Below are 18,338 nucleotides of genomic sequence, written 5' to 3' on the forward strand. Positions count from 1 at the left end.
AGGGAGCAACCCCAGGGGGTCTCCATTGTTCCTGTCAGACCCTCTGATGACTCTCCCATCAGCTGTCAGGGAAGGGCTGAAACCAGGGTCCACTTCACACACCCTGCTTTGCGGCAGACAGTTTCTCCTTCACAGCTTCTTTCTTTGCCCTGGAGCAACCACTTTGCAACGAGCACAATGGAAGAACATCCTGGGAGACAGCGTGGGGACTGTGGGGTCAGATGGACCTGGGTTCAAATCCCAGCACCCTTAATTACAAGCGGGGTAGTATCTAGCAAGTTACTTATCTAAGCTTCAGTGACTTTTTTTTCTTTTTTTTTTTTATACAGTTTGCCTCTGTAAAAGGAGAATGATGACATCATTTTCTTAGGGTTGATGTGAGGGTTAGAAATAACAGAGAGGCGCCTGCACACATATTGCAGGCGTTCTGTCAGTGGTAGGTGCGCTTCTGCACCTGGCATCACTGGATCCTGGTCACTGCTTCTGTGACCTTGAAGTTGTTACTCAATCTCTTGGAGCATTAGCCGGTAAAAACCCACCTCCTTGGGCTCTGGAGGCTGTAACTGGATAATATGCGTGAAGGCATCTATCGTACACCCTGACTATTAATAACGGTTTGTCTTCCGGCTTCCTGCCCCACCCCCGCCCCACCCCCGCCAGGGGGTCCCCCGCCCCTCCTCAGGAGGCCCTCTGCCCCTGCTGCCCGCGCTCTGCGAGGGTGCATCCCTTATCGCCTTGGCCTCACGGGGTTCTGCCATACCTGTCGGAGGGACAGAGGGCAGCCGCCCAGCTCGGGGTGGGGAGCGGAAACTACAGATCCCAACCCTCGCCGCGCTGCCCGCCGCCGCCGGGGCTGGGAACTGAGGCCCTCAGGCCCCTCCTCCGGGGCGGAGCCTACGAGGGGGCGGGGCCAGGAGGTGGTTGGAGAGTTAAGCCAAGCCAATGAGACCAGCTGCTAATAAGTGGGCTTGGCTTACAATATAACAGTGGCAGGAGGAGGAGAGCAAAGCTATTGAGCCAGCGAGGAGTGAAGCTGAGCCTGGCCTCACAGGCTCCTAGAGGACCATCTCCTGAGACAGAGTTCTTTCTCCCCCTTCTCTTTCTCCAAGCTCCCCTCCTGCCTTCCTCCCTGCCCGGTACAATGCATTCTTGAGTGGCAGCGTCTGGACTCCAGGCGGCCCCAGAGAACCGAAGCAAGCCAGAGAGAGGACTGGAGCCAAGACACTCTGGTGGGGGAGCTTGGATGCCTGACTTTCTTTGAGGACATCTTTGGAGCAAGGGTGGCTTTGGGGTGGGGGGTTGTGCTGCAGGGAATCCAGCCAGGCCCCAAGATGGACACTTCTGGGCACTTCCATGACTCGGGGGTGGGGGACCTGGATGAAGACCCCAAGTGTCCCTGTCCATCCTCTGGAGATGAACAGCAGCAGCAACAACAGCAGCAGCAGCAACAGCAGCAGCAACAACAGCTTCAGCAGCAGCAGCAGCAACAGCAGCAACCACCACCACCGCCAGCGCCACCAGCAGCCCCCCAGCAACCCCCAGGACCCCCGTTGCAGCCTCAGCCTCCGCAGCTTCAGCAGCAGCAGCCACCGCATCCCCTGTCTCAGCTCGCTCAACTCCAGAGCCAGCCTGTCCATCCCGGCCTGCTGCACTCCTCTCCCACTGCTTTCAGGGCCCCCCCTTCGTCCAACTCCACCACCATTCTCCACCCTTCCTCCAGGCAAGGCAGCCAGCTCAATCTCAATGACCACTTGCTTGGCCACTCTCCAAGTTCCACAGCCACAAGTGGGCCTGGTGGAGGCGGCCGGCACCGGCAGGCCAGCCCCCTGGTGCACCGGCGGGACAGCAACCCTTTCACAGAGATCGCCATGAGCTCCTGCAAGTACAGCGGTGGGGTCATGAAGCCCCTCAGCCGCCTCAGCGCCTCCCGGAGGAACCTCATTGAGGCTGAACCCGAGGGCCAACCCCTCCAGCTCTTCAGCCCCAGCAATCCCCCCGAGATCATTATTTCCTCCCGGGAGGACAACCATGCCCACCAGACCCTGCTCCATCACCCCAATGCTACCCACAACCACCAGCACGCCGGCACCACCGCCAGCAGCACCACCTTCCCCAAAGCCAACAAGCGGAAAAACCAAAACATTGGCTATAAGCTGGGACACAGGAGGGCCCTGTTTGAAAAGAGAAAGCGACTGAGTGACTATGCTCTGATTTTTGGGATGTTTGGAATTGTTGTTATGGTGATAGAGACCGAGCTCTCTTGGGGTTTGTACTCAAAGGTAGGGGCTGCGGTTTCTCTTTATACCTTGAACAAAAGGAATATGTAGGTAGGTGGGGGGGTGGGGGGAGAGAGAGAGAGAGAGAGAATGGGGAGAGAGATTGAGCCTGGGGAGAGGGACAGAGCGAGAGGAGAGGTGGTGGTGGGGAGAGGCTTTTGCTCAATGGTATTGAAGTCTAACTTCCCAGGGTATCTCTTCAAATCCCAGCAGAATTCATTCCTCCTCTTCTTGGGGAGGTGGGGGGACATCCCCATACACTGTGTCTAATTTGCAGACTCTGTGTTAGGGAGGATTAAAGAATCCCTTCTGAGAAATCATTTTTCCTCCTGGCTCACTCGTACTAAAGCATAACCCAGCAGCTTAACGCACCAATTAATTACACTCCGCCTTGATGTGCTTGCCAGTCCTTGCGACTTCCCCTCCGCTCCTCCCTCCCTGCTCCATTCCATTTTCCTGAGGATAAAAAAGAAATAAATGTCTGGGTGGGGGGTGGGGATTCCTAGCTATTTCCCAAGTCCCCATTCTATCTGTCTTCTCCCTCTCTCCCCAAGTTTCTTTTCCCTCCTCTTCCCTGCAAGACTTAGGGCAAAATCCGAAAGCAGCCGTGACCTGAGCCTCCTGGGGACATGGGGTAAAAATACAGGCAGAGGAAATCGGCGGTCCTTTCCCTCAGGAAAGAGGACTCAGAATAAACCTGCTGCTGCCTCGTCAACATCCCCTGATAAAAATGGCTACAGGTGTTACCCGGCAGAGCAGATGGGCCAGCCTGGGCACCGGTGGGGGCTGGGGGGAGCCCCGCTGAACGGGATGACAGGGTTTCCCAGGCAGTCCTGAGCGAGCGCCTGCGCCCCCAGCGCAGCGACTCAGCCCAGGCTCTCCCCTCCCACCCCAACTCCTTCTCGGGATAAATAAGGATGAGTGTGTGTTCGAGTGTGTGAGTGCGCCCCGGGAAGGAGACTCAGGCACGGCTAGTGGGGGAGCTGGCCCCACAGTTCCAGCCTCTCAGTCCAACCCCAAGACGAGGAGGGGGTTTTCTTCCCACAAGGGGTTTGGAAACCGAGTCCTCTGAAAGAGTGGGCTTTGAGGAAGGTGGGTTCCTGTCAGTGTGCTGCTTGCTGGGAGTCTTCCTGCTGGCTGCCGGCTGGAAGGCTTTGGAGGGCTGGGAATCGTTGGACAAGTGGATTTTTCCCACTACACTCTCCTCCTCCAATATGTTGGTGTGTGTGTGCGTGCACGTGCTCGCTTGTTGCTTGGATTTCTCTACTTATTTGTCATTTTGGGCTGGGGGTAGCTGGGCTGGCTGGCGGGTAGCTTGGAGGGGTTCAGCTGTTGGAGGTTTCAAATAGAGCTTGTTTCAGGCAGGGCACAGCTGCTGCGAGACTGTCACATTCCATGTTGAAATCCAGCCGCAAAACCTACGAGGTGCTGATCGGGTTTCCCCATCCCAGCCTTGCTCTGACAGAGGCTCCGAGGCTCAAGCAATGGGTGGGGCAGACCTGTCAGAGGACCCAAGTAGGCAGAAGCTGGACTTCCAGGCAGAAAGCCCCCCCGGGGACCCAGCTACTCAGAGGGGCTGCCCCATCCCAGGGTAGCTCCTGGAAGCCGACTTCATTTGTCTACTTAGCTCGAGGATTTGAACCCCTTGGTGAGCAGAAGTGAGTGGGGTTTCCCCTGGAATTGCAGCTCACTTAGTCATTCCCGGTAATGAGCCTGAGTCTGTGAGTCCTTCTGCTGCTGCTGCCTTCTCAGAACCGCCTCTCCTGCTGGGCACTTTGGAAGAGGAGGCTGCCAGCTTCAGCAGGGCTGGCAGCTGCCCTGGGCATAGCCCTGGCTCCTTCCAGTCACCCTCGTGGGGTGGAGGAGGAGCTGATGAAGCATCAAGGGTTTTGGGTGTGGGGAAGGGGCGAGACCAGCATTTCCTTTTTCAGTGACCTCTTAAGGGAACAGCTCTTCCCATAGACTGCTCAGTGTGGGCTCCGTCTGGACACATTTGACTTGCTGCTGCAGGGAGGTTGCTTCTGGGCAGGGAAGGGGCCTCTTCGCTGCCTGGACCTGGAGCCACCTTGATGAGTGGCTTGATGGTACACCTTGATGGTGTACTCAGGCAAAGGAGCTTCCCCGTCCCAGAAAGCCGACTCTAGGTGAAGGAAGGGTGGGGTGGTCCAAGGGATGGGCTTCCTCCATTTCTAAATCACTGACCCACCAGCTGATGGCACCAGGGAGGGAGCAGCGACGAGGAAGGTCCTGCTTGCCTCAACTGCTGATAGCTGCTTCCTGTGCACCTTGTGATTGCTGTGGGCGTGAGGGGCAGGTCCCGCGCTTACCTGCTCACCTGCTCACTCATCCCCCATCACTCCATCTGTGCCTTGAGTCATTATGGAGCCAGTATTTTGTGGGTGTCTCTTATGTCAGGCCCCTTGATCACAGGAGGAAGTAAGCAACTAGCCCTCTCCTGTCCTAGAGGCAAATAGCATCATTTGAAAGAATAAAATTGAAGTTTGAGTCCCAGCCTGCCACTTCCAGTTCTGTGATTTTGGAGAATCCATGTAGCTTCTGGGAGCCTGCTTCCCCAGTGAAGTGGGGAGAATGTACTAATGAGACAAGCGGAGGACACACTGTGCTGTGCCTGCCCGCCCGGGACTGCTGTTGCGGTTATTAATGATGAGGCGAGGAAAGAGCTACCTTTCCCGGTTCTCTAACTCTGATTCCAGAGTTAGTTGGGATCTTAGCAGGTTGGGAACTAAGCCTTGTTGAGTGAGAGTGAGTGAGAAGCTGTGTCTGGAGGGAAGAAGTTGAGAAGGGGCTGGTCTTCTGATGAGACACCACCTCTTACCACGGGTCTGCTGGAGGGTAGAGGAGCATCTGTTCCCCAGTCTCATGGAGAAAATAACTCCGTGACAAGAGGGTTTGGGTTAGGATGAAAACTCACCAACTGGGAGAACTCAGAGATAGTCAGTGGAGACTGGGGGAGGGTGGGCTAGTGTCTTTTGCTGGAGAACTTTCCGGTTAGCATTGCTGATGAGTTGGAGGCAGGAGGATGGATGGGGGCCCCCTAGGCGCCCTGGTCAGATTGGATAATTCTGCACTGATGGTGGAAGTTCTCACTCACAGGCCCCCACAGCCCCCAAGTGATTGAGCTGCTGCTCTTGGAGGGTCTCTGCTTTTTTCCAGGGGGCTGTGGCCTTTCTGCTGGGTGCGGATTTCCCCACTAGGGCCTGGTACATGGCATGTCCTCAGCTACTCAAAGTTAACTAGTGTTAGGGAACTAGTGTGAAACTAGTGTGAGGAGGTAAGAGATTGCTCCCACCCTCACATAGGCTGAGGTGGGGCTCAGATAACAGGAGAGCTGTTCAGAAACACCCAGGGCCCTGAGGCCAAATGGAGAGAACTGTGGAGAAGGCTCTGACTGGCTTCTCAGTCAGGGATGCTGGGCTGCCCCTGAGCTGAATGAGTCTAGAGCTTTTTAAAATAGGTGGCTACTCTCTGAGCGCCTGGACACTATGGCAGGGCCAGGCCTAGAGAGCCTGTTGAGAAATCTTAGTCATGTTGTTTCTACCATGTTAGTGCTGGTCAGAATTAAGGCAAGGAGGGTTAGGAGACTCTCCTTGGGATTCTTTATTTTGGGGGGGGGTGGTTTGAGGCACACACTCTGATGCCTTAAACTGTCTTCTGTGCTCTGTCCACTGGGCTGAGAGAGAGTTGAGGATGGGCAAGGCCTGGCCTCCTCTCCTCCACAGGCAGTGGGCTTCCCTTTCCAGCCATCCTGCTGGTGGCTGAGCTGTGCCTCTGTCCAGCGGGCCAGTCGCTGGAGAGCCTTGTTACTTAGGGACCTCAGACATCTTCATGTGGGGACATCACAGGGGAGGACAGGAGCTGCTAGGGTAACAGGCAGCTCTCCCTTTCCTCCACTTTGGCACAACCTAAAACCACTCCTTCACCCCCAGCCTCACAATCCATTCGTTTTGTCTCCTAAGCAGTACTGACCTTTTGCCTTCCCGTGACCTGTTCCTGCCCACCCTGCCAATGTCCTGTCTCTTGCAGGCCCCACTACCCCAGTCTGACCTTGTGCTGGGTCCCCCAGGCCATGGGCAGAGGGGTTGATATGATGGTGCTTATGGAAATAATCCCCTGATGCTCTTCAAAGAAAATGGGGTCCCTTAGGGCCAACCCTTTGTGTCTGCTGACCTCAGAGGTTGGTGAGTCCACCCCCAGCCTCTAGCTGGATGATTTCATAGGATTACAGGTCCCAACCCCCTGGCCCTCTGTGGTCCTTGGTCACGAGGTCTTGTCTGCAGAAGGGCAGAGGCGCACCAGGGTTGTGGCTGTCATTGGTGTCAGGGGTGGGCATCCAGCTGTTTGGGAGAAGATTACTTAAGGGCTCTTATATCTGTGGTTTCGGGCATCCTGGGAAAGCAGGCACAGGACAGGCCTCTTTCCATGGGTCCTCCTTTGGGATGACTTGCAAGACAGGGTGCAGAAAGCAGGGCATTTTATAAGGGATGGGTTACAGGCAGGAGCCTGAGAGTCAGTCCCGAGGGCCACTGAGCGCGTGTTTTATCTTCACGGGTCACACCGAATGGCTTGGTCCCAGGAGGGCAAGGACAGTTCTGGGAACCTGAAAAGGATGTCTTCCATCTAGGGAGTCACCAGGGGGTGGTGACTTTATTTGTGCCCTATGTGGACAGTCTGCAAATGAGTCAAACATTTGTAACCCGCAGGGCGGGGGGATGGGGGTGGGGAGCTGACTTTTATGTGTGCGTCTCCTCTACTTGTCACCACACTATTTTTAACTGCCGGGGGGGGGTGGCAGGGGGGGACACTTCACGATACATCCGGACTTCCCTTCTTTGCAGGCAGTGTCACCCGCCATCTCTGGGGTCTTTATCCACCACAAGGCTAATTAGTAAGCTGTTGCATGGCCTTGCAGTTCCCTTAGTGGACTTTCAGGAAGGGGAATAGTGAGGCCATGGTCAAAAGATCTGCTTTAAAAAATACATAAGGTGAAAAGAAGCAAACTCAAAAGAAATCTGAGTAACCTCTATAACGAAGCCGAGGCCTGGAAGGAAATGTGAGATCAGAGCAGAGAGCTTGGTTTGGTTGCAGTTATTTGTAAAGCACATTTGGGGGAGAAAATGAGTGTGTATGAGAGAGTGAGAGAGAAGGGGTGTGAGGGGGCGGCTCGTATTGATGAAATACCGCTTTACTCAGCTCAGTGGCAGGCAGGCCAGCACCTAGCTGTTTTTCTTCTTTCTTTCAAAACCCCAAAGGGAGAGAGAGAAAGGAGAAAGCCACCTATTCCCCTTTAAATAACGAGGGTGGGGGAATTTTAAGATGGTGCTGTTCTCTGGAGCCGTGGGGAGGAAAATTCTAGTGCCTTTTTTTTTCTGGGGAGGAAAGTCCGGAGGAGGCTAATGGGTTTGGTGCCCCCTCCCCCCACCTTGTCATGCCACCCCCAGGAGATCAGCTGGGATGGAGAGAAAGGAGGGAGGAGGGGTGGGGGGGGCAGGGATGCACTGCTTCATCTCTGGGCTGGCGCTGCGTGCAGCCTGTGAATGCTGCTGGGTGACAGGAGAGGGGAAGGCAGGCACTGTTTGCTCAGTGCCAGACCTCTCCACACTCCAGAGTCCTGGAAGTAGGTGGCGGTCATGGCCCTCTTGGTAATGAAGTCACCTGCCAAGCTGACGGTGCTATAGGGGGTGGTGCTGGAATAAGAACCAGGCCTATCTGACTCTCAAGTTTATGCCCTTCCTTGCCTGCTGCTGCTGCTGCTGGGTAAACTGCTCATCATTCTTCTAAGAGACAAATCAAGGTTTATGGGCCTGAGACCATAATGCAAAATGTTGGGGTGGGAGGAACTTCACCAAGAGAATGGCAGGAAGGGGCTTGATGGAAGGTGGAGAGAAGGTGCTGGTACCAAAAGAAGGCAGTGTCCTAGGGGCAGCTGGTCTGGGCTGTGGACAGTTCCATGCTCAGTCCTGTGTGCTCCCCACCTGCAGGACAATGAATACTGCTTTCCGGGAGATGCTGGCGCAGCTGAGAGAGGCCAGGGGGTTACAGACAGGGTAGAGAGCTACGAAGGCCTGGGTTACTGGTGCTCGTACTATCGCCCCACCGCATGACTCCACTCTGCTGAGAGCCAGCGGCCCTACACCTGTTGGGACACTTCCACACACAGCTCTCTGGCCTCCCTGCCCCTCCCTTTTTCTCCCCTTGGTCCCCTTCTCATCTGGTCTGGCACTGGGCTGCAGGGCAACTTTTTGGGGGCCATCTACCAGGGCTTAGCATCTTACATCTCACAAGGTGTTTCCATGCTTGCTCCGGGATCCCCTGCAGGACCCTGGGAGTCATTATAATCAGTCCTGTTGTGCTCCCCAGGACAAATCAGTATTTCCCAGAAGAGAAAGCTGAGTCACAGAGGGGTTGAGTGGCTTGTTCCCAGCGTCCGTCTCAGGAAAGATGGTTCTAAAATGAGAATTCAGGTCTCTGGTGGACTACTTATCTCCCTGTTTCAAATCAATCACAAACCTCTGCTGGGGATTTAAGTGAGGGAAACTCCAAGGGCTTCTCCATCCTTTATGCTAGAAATTTCCTCTTCCTCTTTGAATCCCAGTTTCCTACTGTGATGCCACGTTTTTTTAGTGTCATCAGTAGCCATTAGTATTAAAGAAAGTCTCTGCCTTGAAGCCATCTTAGCAGGGGCTTCTGACTTGCTGTGTGGCTTAGTCAACTCCCTTCACTTCTCTGGTCTGTCTCTCTAACTTAAACATCACGGTGGGACTCGGATGCCAAACTTCTTTCCTGCTCCCAAGACTTTTGACTTCACTGAATGTGTGTTTATCATTTTCCGCCACCAAAACATCAAGCTATGGTCCTTAAACTTGTTCTTAGGGGTGTCAGGCCTGTACCCAGGCAGCATCTATCCGGGTTGGACTGTGGTTTTTGGTGGTGCTGTGGGATATTGGGAGGCTTCCTGTAGGAGGTGGGGTGGCTCCTGAGGATTAGACAAGATGGGTGGGTCATCTTGTCAGAGGGAGGGGGCCATTCTGACTGTGAGAAGGTTGGGAGACAGGGCAGAGGGGAAGTGGTAGTGAATGGAGCAGGGTAGTCTGGAGTTTCTGCACAGGGTATACATGGGGCAGGTCGAGAAGCCTGGGTGAGTTGCTGGTCTTGGGGCTCATCCTAGGAAGCTCCAAGCAGGGAACAGCACGTTCATGGTCGGTGCGAGGGCCTAGGAGTCATTTGACATTTAGACAATGTCTGCAATTGCCAGGGCTCAGAGTTCTCTCCCCTCAGGCCCTGGGGACTTGATGCTCCTCTTTTCTCAGAGGTGATCTTAATTGAGCAGCCAGCATGGGAGCCGGGCACCCCATGCCTTGACCTCTGCTAGCCGTTGCTTTTGTGAGATCAGGACTTAGAAGATGCTCCTGTTTACCCAAGGCCACTGGAGGAGCAGGGGTGGGGGGGGGCACAAGTGGCATGGCACCTGTGCATACAGGGAATGGTTGCAAGGGGCTCTGGAAGAGGGGGCCCAGGTGGGAGGTGTACCCTTTCTGATAAAATCAAGTGGCCCTAGCTTGGTGACTAGCTGCCCATCCTGTGTCTGGATGGGCCCCCGCGGGTGAATCTGTGCAAGTGAGAGGGAAGCAGGGTGTTCTCTGGAAGGCAGGTCCACAGTGGTGGCCTGACTTAGGCTTCTGGAGCCGTCTTACCTCATGGGCCCAGTTAGTCTACACTCAGAGTCAGCGATTTGTCGTCTGGGCACAGCTAATTGGGTGTGGACATGCAAAATAGGACAGGTGGAGAGAGAACAAAAATAAATCCATGGAGCCAGGCCAGAGGCTGAGAGGCCCGAAGGAAGGTCGGGGGATACATGATGACCAGGCAGAAAGAGTGTGTGAGCATGGGGCAAGGGAGAGGCTGTCTTGGGACAGGAAGAGGGAAGAAAAGCAATGCTAGGGACGTGCCAGGGACCAGGGCTTGTCCTGCGTGGAGGCCATACTCTCCCTATGTGTCCTGGTCTCGAGGTAACCAGAGTGGTATTCTGAGCAGCACCTGGATGACACTAAATGAACAACATGCAAATGATGTATGGTATAATATGCAAATTGGCATCTGTTATTTTTGTATCAGCTTGTTGGGTATTTTTCTTAAAGGACAGGCATGGTGCTCAGTGTCAAATGAACGAGAAATCTGTCTTAAAGGATGCTCCCACGGGGGCTGAACGAACTGGTGCCTTTCCCTTAGTGCTGGCGGGCACCAGCCTGCCAGCTGGCATCTACAAGCACTGTTGTTGGGTGTTCAGCTTGAGTTATAGGTGGAGAAGCCCAGGAAAGTGGGTGACTTCACCAGGGCCACCTGGGAGGCAGGGAGAAGGCCACGGGAGATGAGCTGGCTGCCTGAAGGAGGCCGCAGAGAGGCAGGAAGATGCTCCCAGGGGTTAATTCACTCCTCGCTGCTGGGTGACCAGAAGCCAGTGACTCCAATTTTCTGAGGCTCAGTTTCCCCATTTGTGAAAGGAGACAGCTGCATTCCCAGCCTGGGGAGAGTTAAACATGATAATCGTTGAGTAAGCAGCGGCTGACTGACTGCCCTTCCCAGCTGCCAATAAATGCTGGGCCTTCCTAGTGCCTTGGCCTGAGTTGCCACCTGCCCGCATCCTCTCAAAGTACCACTAGCAGGCATTTTTGCAGTCTTTTCTCCATTTTAAGAAGATTTCTGATTTTTAACGAATTGGGGCTGAGCCATTTCCTTCCTGTCTTTTCTGACTTCCACGGGGTAGATGATGACTTGATCACCAGTCTCCACAGAGCCCCACATGTGGGGAGGCCCGAGCTGCTGGCCTAGGGTGAGTGTGTTGCTCTGGCTCAGGCTGTTGCCTTTACAGCAACTCAGATGGAATTAGTGGGATGACCCAGGCAAGGCCTCCTCTGGCTTGGTATCAACCACGTCTCCCTGCATGGCCAGGCGCTCTGGTGTTCAAGTGAGCCAGCCTGGGTGGGCAGGGCCCTCACGTGGGCCTCCAGACCCAGAGAAGTCATATGACTGCTCCAAGGCCACCGAGTCCTGTAAGACCAGGGTGCAGCTGGAATCCAAGAGCTGGGGATTTGGTCCCACGGGACATGTGCTCAGGCCTGTGGCAGGCCCTCTCCTAGGCTCCAGGAGTGCAAAGGTCTGTGCCTTTAAAGATTCAAGTCAGGGATCTCCTCACTAAATATGTTGCTCTCTACTGACTCTTCCTAATATAGTTCAGGCTTTCACCACAGAATTGGGTTCAAATTCTGTCTGTGACTGTTTAGCTGTGTGGCCTTGGACAGTGACCTCTGTGTCTGGAAAGTGGAAATCTACTTCCTTTTCTGAGGGTGTTGGTGAAGGATTCTGGGCAGTGTAGACCTGGGCCTGGGGCCTTGTGGTCCATGCTGGTGTGTGACAGGCTTTGCCTCGGTTGTTTCTTTTGAGAACTCAGTGGCCATGGGCCCATAGGAGGGCCCACATAGCTGGGCCCATGACCCCTGCCCCTCTTGCACCTGAGAGTACCTGGAATTTGGCACTGCCAGGATGCTTCCCTCTATCCTGGGGGAGTAATGGTGGTGAGCAGGTGGGAGCACACTTTGGTGGAAGGCACCAGATTGGGCCCACCAGAATGTGGGCCAGTGGTGGAGAGATCCCTCAAGAGTGAAATTAAATTGGGCCTCCCCTGGTGGGACAGAGGTTGAGTGCTGGGCTGCGAAGCTGCCCACAGCCTCTGCAGCACCAGTTCAATCCCTGGCCACCAGTGAGGGTCCCACATGGTGCGCAGACCTCTCCTGCCGCACCCGCTGCTCCCCTCAGCAGTGTGTTTCATCACTCTACCTGTTCTGTTCCCCGCTCTGGCTCTGGTGAATTCTCTCACCCTCCTGCGCTTCTGACTGTACCCAGTGCTTGTATCATTAAATAAATAAATCTTAAAAAAAAAAAAAGAGTGAAATGAAATTGACGTGGGTGGAAGTCCTGGATGGAGGTTGAGTCACGAGGATTTCCTAATGGGTAGACAGTATCATATACAATGTTCTGTCCTCAAGTAGCTCTGCGGAACATGCTGCTCTTGTAAAGGGGAGACGTTTTCCCTCTTCCATAAAAATGATGCTGAATCAACGCTAGTCTTATTCAGGAGAGAGAAGAGGGACAGATGCGGGAGGAGAAGAAAATGTACGTTTCTTGAGGGCCTGCTCTGTGCTTTCACATCTTGTCTCATTGAACCCTTGTGATGTGCCCTTTTTACATATGACAGACCTGACGTTCTGGGAGGTTAGGTGACTTGCCCAGGGTCTCACATCAGGAAGTGGCGGAGTTGGGCTTTGAACCCTGGTGCCCTGTGGCAGACAAGCTTGTGCAGGTCACCTCCTGACCAGGGCTCTTTCAAGCCAAAAAAATGTTCATGCTCTCAAGAGCACTCCTCTCCTCCTCACTCGTCCTCCTCTTCACTAGGTCAGCTCACTGCTCTGCCAGCCACACCTGGAGCCCTAGTAGATGATTCATGGTCTGGAGGGACCAGGGGGAGAGGGCGTCACCTTAGGCTCAGAGGTTTGTTGACCCTCATGGAGCCCCGGGTACCCTGACAGGGAAGGCCGGGCTTTAGGGCTGAGGATGGTGACCTTGGCTCTGGAGGGGTCAGCCCAGAGGTCAGTGGTGCAAGATTACTTGTTCTTGTCCCAGGTCTGCAATCTAGAGGAGAAAACTGAGCCTCAGTCTCCAGATCTGTAAGTGGGGTGATGTTTTCTCCCTTGGGGGTGCGTGTCATGAAGAGCAAATGCGATAAGATACAGCCTGGACCTGGTGATGCGCTGGGGAAATCTGGCTTGCTAGTCTCATGGTTAATTTCCTCGTTGTACTACTGCTAGTAGCTCACCATTGTGATGGGTGCCTAGACACTGTGATGTTAAGCCAAAAAGAGGTATAAGGAAAGCAGACCCTCAAATTGCATTCCGGCAAGTAGCATCTGGGATTGCTTTATTCCTTATCAGTTTGTAATGAACCCATTTAAATGGAATGATGTTGTTTGAAGATCTGTTATACTTTGAATCCTCCAAACATGGACATATTCACCAAAACCCAGAGGTCTAGATTGAGGCCCTCACCCAGTGCCCCTTCTTTCAGGGTCATCTGTCCACCTGGCCCTACTCAGTGTCGTGTGGACTCTCTGTCCCTCTTTCCCTCTCTTGGTCTCTCTTCATGGCTACCTTGGGGCCCCGCCTCCCCCCAGCTCTGCTTCCCAAGCCTTTGGTCTTTAGTTGATAACTGCTCATGAGGGCTGACAGGTGCCAGGTGTTCTGGTTGGTTCTGGGAGTTCAACACTCACAGACTAGTGGGGAGGCCAACACTGGACAAGTAATGACAGGGATGATGGAGGGCTGGATTGGAGGCAGAACCCCCCCCCCCACGGCATAAGGCTGACCCTCCTGCTCCTCCTGCCTGTCCCCTGCCCTCTATTCCCCACAGGCCCATCTCACCATCACTTCATCATCTTCCCTCATATTGGCCGCTCAGCCCCCCTCTGCTGCTTATGTAGGGGCAGGAGAGTCTGGTGCGAGGAGAACAGGCTTTGATATGGCAGATGTGGGTTTGAGTCCCAGCTCTGTTACTAACTGACTGTTAACTGTTGTTAACTGACTGTGTGGCCTTGAGCTAGTTGCTTTAAAGTTTTGCTTCTGCTTCCTTGGGGGTTAATCACAACTCTGTTTTTGGGGTAGTTGTGAGGATTAAATGAGACACCCATTCATGTAGAGCATGTGGCTTGAGGCCCTGCGGAATTCCAGTAAAGATTGTGGATGAAGAGAAAAGCTCCGGCCAGGAGTGGGGGAACTTGGTTTCCAGGCCCCTTTTCTGTCATCTGGAAAATGGGGACAGTGAGGTTGAGGATGATGACAATTTCTCTGTTGTCCATTTTACAAAAGGGTAGTAAGGATCTGATGGAATTGGGGAGCAAGAGGGAAGAGGAAAGCAGTGTCCCTTGAGCTACAGCAGCACTTGGCTGTTGAATGGGTGCATTTTTTGGAGGGGTGGTCTGGGGTGGGGGAGGGTGTTGGTTTAGCTCCCTGTCCTTAGAGTGAAAACTTGCGAAGGCATTGTGGCTAAATGGATTTTCTCACTATCAGGAGACAGCAGAGAGACAGGCCCTTCTGGCCAGCCTCCCTCCCTGCTGCCTCCTCCCTGCAGGCCAGCCCTTGGCATGAGGCCTGCTCGGCTCCTGAACCCTCCTAGCAGCAGGGATTTAATTACTATAATGTAAGTAGCCGTGGCTCAAGGCCTTTTGGCAGAGGGGAAACAGATTTGTCTTCTCACTGGGAGAATAAAAATCGATGGGAAGGAAAGGAAATGTACCTTCCCCTGAAGTACCGCGGCTGCTGGGCTGATGGGTAGACTTCCTGGGGTGGGGGGAGAGGACAGCGGACAGCAGGGGAGATGAGACACAGTGTCCACTTCAAGGACCCTTGGTACTTGTTTTTACCGTCTGTGGGATGACTCAGCTAGGCTGCCTCTATTTCCCCTGTGCTCCTGGAAACAGATGAGCCTGCCATTCAGTGGCCATGTCAAGTATCTAATGTGTGCCTGGCACTGCCCTTGAGAAATTTTTAGATGATCAGGGAGCCTAGGCAGAAAAGTAGATAATTTTATTCATGCAACAAATAGTTATTGGATAGCTATTACATGCCAGGTTTGTTCCGGGCATCACAGATGTAGTAGGAAAACCACAACAGAGAAAAATCCCTGGGAACTTATATTTTAGTAGGTTAAACAGCCAAACTATCCAAATTAATGATACATGATGTTAGATGGTGATAAATGCTATATATAAAAATATATACATATACACTGGGACCCAGGGTAGGGAATTTTACAGGAAAAGTTGTAATTTTAAATAAGTATTCAGGGAAGGCCTTGCTAGGAAGATGACATTTGATGAAAGATCTTTTGAGGGTGAGGGAAGGAGCCTCTGGGGAAGAGGAAAAGCAATGTAAAGGCACTGGTTTGGGATTACACTGCGTGGTCTGGACAGTTCTGTCCAGTGGAAATATAATGTGAACCCCATTGTAATTTTAATTTGTAGTAGCCATATTGATGAAAGTAAAAGGAAATGTGAAATTAATGTTAAAATATCTTTATTTAACCCAGTATGGCAAAAATATTATCATTTCAACATAGAGACATAAAGCATTATTGAGCTGGTTTACATTCTCTTTTTCATACAAGGTCTTTGGAATCTGGCATGTATCTTATAGTACACCTTGATGGGACACTCAGTCTTTACTGGAAATGCCTGGTCTATATTTAGAGTTCTTAAAGTTTATATTTAAAAAGATAGACACACACCCAAGTTGTTGCAAATGTATTTAAAAGTTTTCCAATAAATGAATGGCGTATCAGCTTCTGAATGTAAATGAATGCAAGTAAAATGCCCCGCCACACTGCAGGGGCTCAGGGGACAGGTGGCCAGTGCCCCCGTCTGGGCAGTGCAGGTCTGGGTCAGCGAGGGACCTGGGGCAGTGAAGCTGAGTGTGGGGCTGCCCGGGGGTGTGAGGGCAGAGAGCTCTGCAGACATTTGTGAGGAGCTTGGCTTTGACACTGAGTGAGATGGAGCAGGTGGAGGACTTAGAGGAGAGAAGCGACAAGGTCTGACTTCCATTTTAATCGAATCGTTTCAGCTGCAGTGTTGGGAATAAACAAGTGGGGAGGGCAAGGCAAGGGATTCCTGATAAAAGGCTGGGGGGACCTCCGGGTCAGGGGTCATGGTGCTTTGATCTTGGTGGGTAGCGATGAGCTGGACTACTCAGAAGGAAGGCATCCCTGATGACTTGGATGTGGGGGCTGGTGAGAGAAAAGGAAAGTCAAAGATGTGGCCAACTTCTGTCCAAACAAATGCAAGCCTGGGCTTTCTGCTCATTGGGATGGAGAAGTTGTTTGGGGAGAAGATGGGAGTTGGGGTTGGACTTGATAGATTTGAGGTGTGTCAGTTTTAATACAATATGGGGAGTATGTGTCCTCGTTGTGGGACGCCAGAACATGACGCCTGGGTATGGAAGGTTCTGCTCCAGACTTTGATGGCTTCTCTTCCATTTTTGAGGGCCGTCATGGCACAGCTGGCCACATCAAAAAAATTCCAACTAGTCTGGAGGGAGTCCATCGGTGCTTACTCCTGAAGGTCACTGGAAGTGGCTAGGGTCTTCCTGGGTCAGTCCACATTTCAAGATCAAATCTCCTTGCTTGGGGCTGACCCCGAAGCGGTTTGATGAATAAAGGGAATCATAAATGGTCAAAACCTCACAGCATGATTGGGAAAACTGATTTTATGGGAAGTTACTGAGACCAAAAAACCCTCCAAAGTCATGTACTTCTCATTTCCGGCAGCAGGGACGTGTAGAGATGGGGCAACACCCCCAGGGCCTCACAGCTGGGGAATAGGAGAGGACCAGCCACTGGGTGCCCCCAGCTACACGTTCACCAACCGTGTCCCAAGCATCTGATCTTGAAGAGTGTCCAGTGGTCTAGGAGACTGGTTAGGGAGCCATGGCACCTGCTCCCTTCAGGAAAGGGTGATGGTCTTTAAGGTCTTCCCTCAACCTTACTAGTGTCTGATGCTGGGTCTTGGGCCTGAAGGGAAAGGGCCTTGGGACCCGTTCACCCGGGTCACCACACTCTGGCAGCCTGGTCCTGCTGGGTCCAGATTCCAACCCTGACCCTGGGTCCAGATGACTGGCTGTGGGACTTGAGTGATGTAGTTGTTGAATCTCTTGAGTGCGGTGATGGCGCCTGCCTCACAGGGGTTTTGTGAGTTGATGTTAATGAATGATCTTTGCCCTTTGGCTTGGTGGATGTGCACTGTCAGTACACACTGGTTCTCCTTCTCTGTTCAGGGGAGCATAAGGTATGCCCCACCCCCACCCTGTGTGGAGGGCACATATGAACTGATGTTGGGGTGAGGATGCCCTGTGGGCAGCAGAAGTAGAAGAGAAAGAATTGCACACGCCTGAAGGGGGTTGATTGTGCATGTGACATTGGTGGGGAGATCGTCGCCTTATTTGTGAAAGCCAGAATCCAAAACAGGAGATCAGGAGTGCTCAACTAGGGTGACTTTGCTCCCCAGGGGGACATTTGGCCATGTCTGGAGAACTTTCACCACAAAGCCAGGAGGGATGGTTGAGATCTAGCGGGAGGAGGCCGGGATGCTGGTGAAAGCCTGCCCCACAAAGGACAGTTCCTACCACAAAGAATTACTCGCCCAAAATGTCACTAGCACTCAGGCTGAGAGCCCCTGCTTAGATGACTCATCCTCACAGCTTGTTATGAGGATAAATGAAAAAACAGCCGAGATTGCTTTGTTAACGCCAGCATGCCACCTGACCCTCCCGCCCCACCTTTTTCTCAGGGTAGTCCTGGGGCAGCAAGCACCCTGGGCTGGCAGCAGAAGACCTGAATTCAAGTCCTGTTTCGGGTCTCCATGGCTCTTGTCCTTGGCGGTCTTGTCTGAAAACGGGTTGGTGTTGTCTCCTCAGTGGTGGGGACCCAGTGGGGGCCTGTGAGGGCAGATGTCCGTCCAGCCAGCTGTGCCATGCTGAGTGACAGGGCAAGAGGGGCTGTAGCCCTTCTCCTCCAGCAGAGAGTGATAACCTCAGAGGGGAGAGTCTGGGACGCCCCTTTGCCCCAGGAGGCCCGAGGCTGTTCTCCCAGGCCTGCCCCATCTGGCTTCTTGTTTTGTGTTTCCTTGAAAAGGTGGAGCTACGTCTCCATTTGGGGAAGATGGAACTGCAGGAAAATGCAGGACTATTATTTCTGTGCCGTGGGAGTGGGAGATAGAGTTGGCTGAGTGGCAGCTTTCTTGGCAGGGGGTGAGAGAGTGTGCCAGCCCAGCACCATTAGACTCCCTTTGGGGGAGTGGGCCAGGATTCCCTAGCGTCTGCCTTGGGGAACAAGTATTTGTTCTGATCTCAAGACCAGCCCCTGGGAGAATTAGGCCTTGCTGTCTGGGAAGGGTCATAGCAATGTGTTGAAAAGTTCTGGGGACATTCTACTGGATAGATGTTCACT

The 18,338-nt window shown here is 53.2% G+C and overlaps 1 protein-coding gene across 1 annotated transcript in view; it reads left to right on the forward strand.

Moving 5' to 3' along the window:
• Positions 1-1,331: 1,331 nt before the first annotated feature.
• The window catches only part of KCNN3 (potassium calcium-activated channel subfamily N member 3), a gene marked incomplete at both ends in the record, with an annotated part of 146,929 nt that continues 129,922 nt past the window's right edge, over positions 1,332-18,338 (forward strand). Inside the window, one exon of the mRNA XM_084243765.1 lies at positions 1,332-2,279. Within this exon, the coding sequence (XP_084099891.1) occupies positions 1,332-2,279 (948 nt within the window). The remainder of the gene's footprint in view (positions 2,280-18,338) is intronic.

The sequence above is a fragment of the Talpa europaea genome (assembly GCF_964194135.1).
Source record: "Talpa europaea genome assembly, chromosome: 9".
Taxonomy (NCBI): domain Eukaryota; kingdom Metazoa; phylum Chordata; class Mammalia; order Eulipotyphla; family Talpidae; genus Talpa; species Talpa europaea.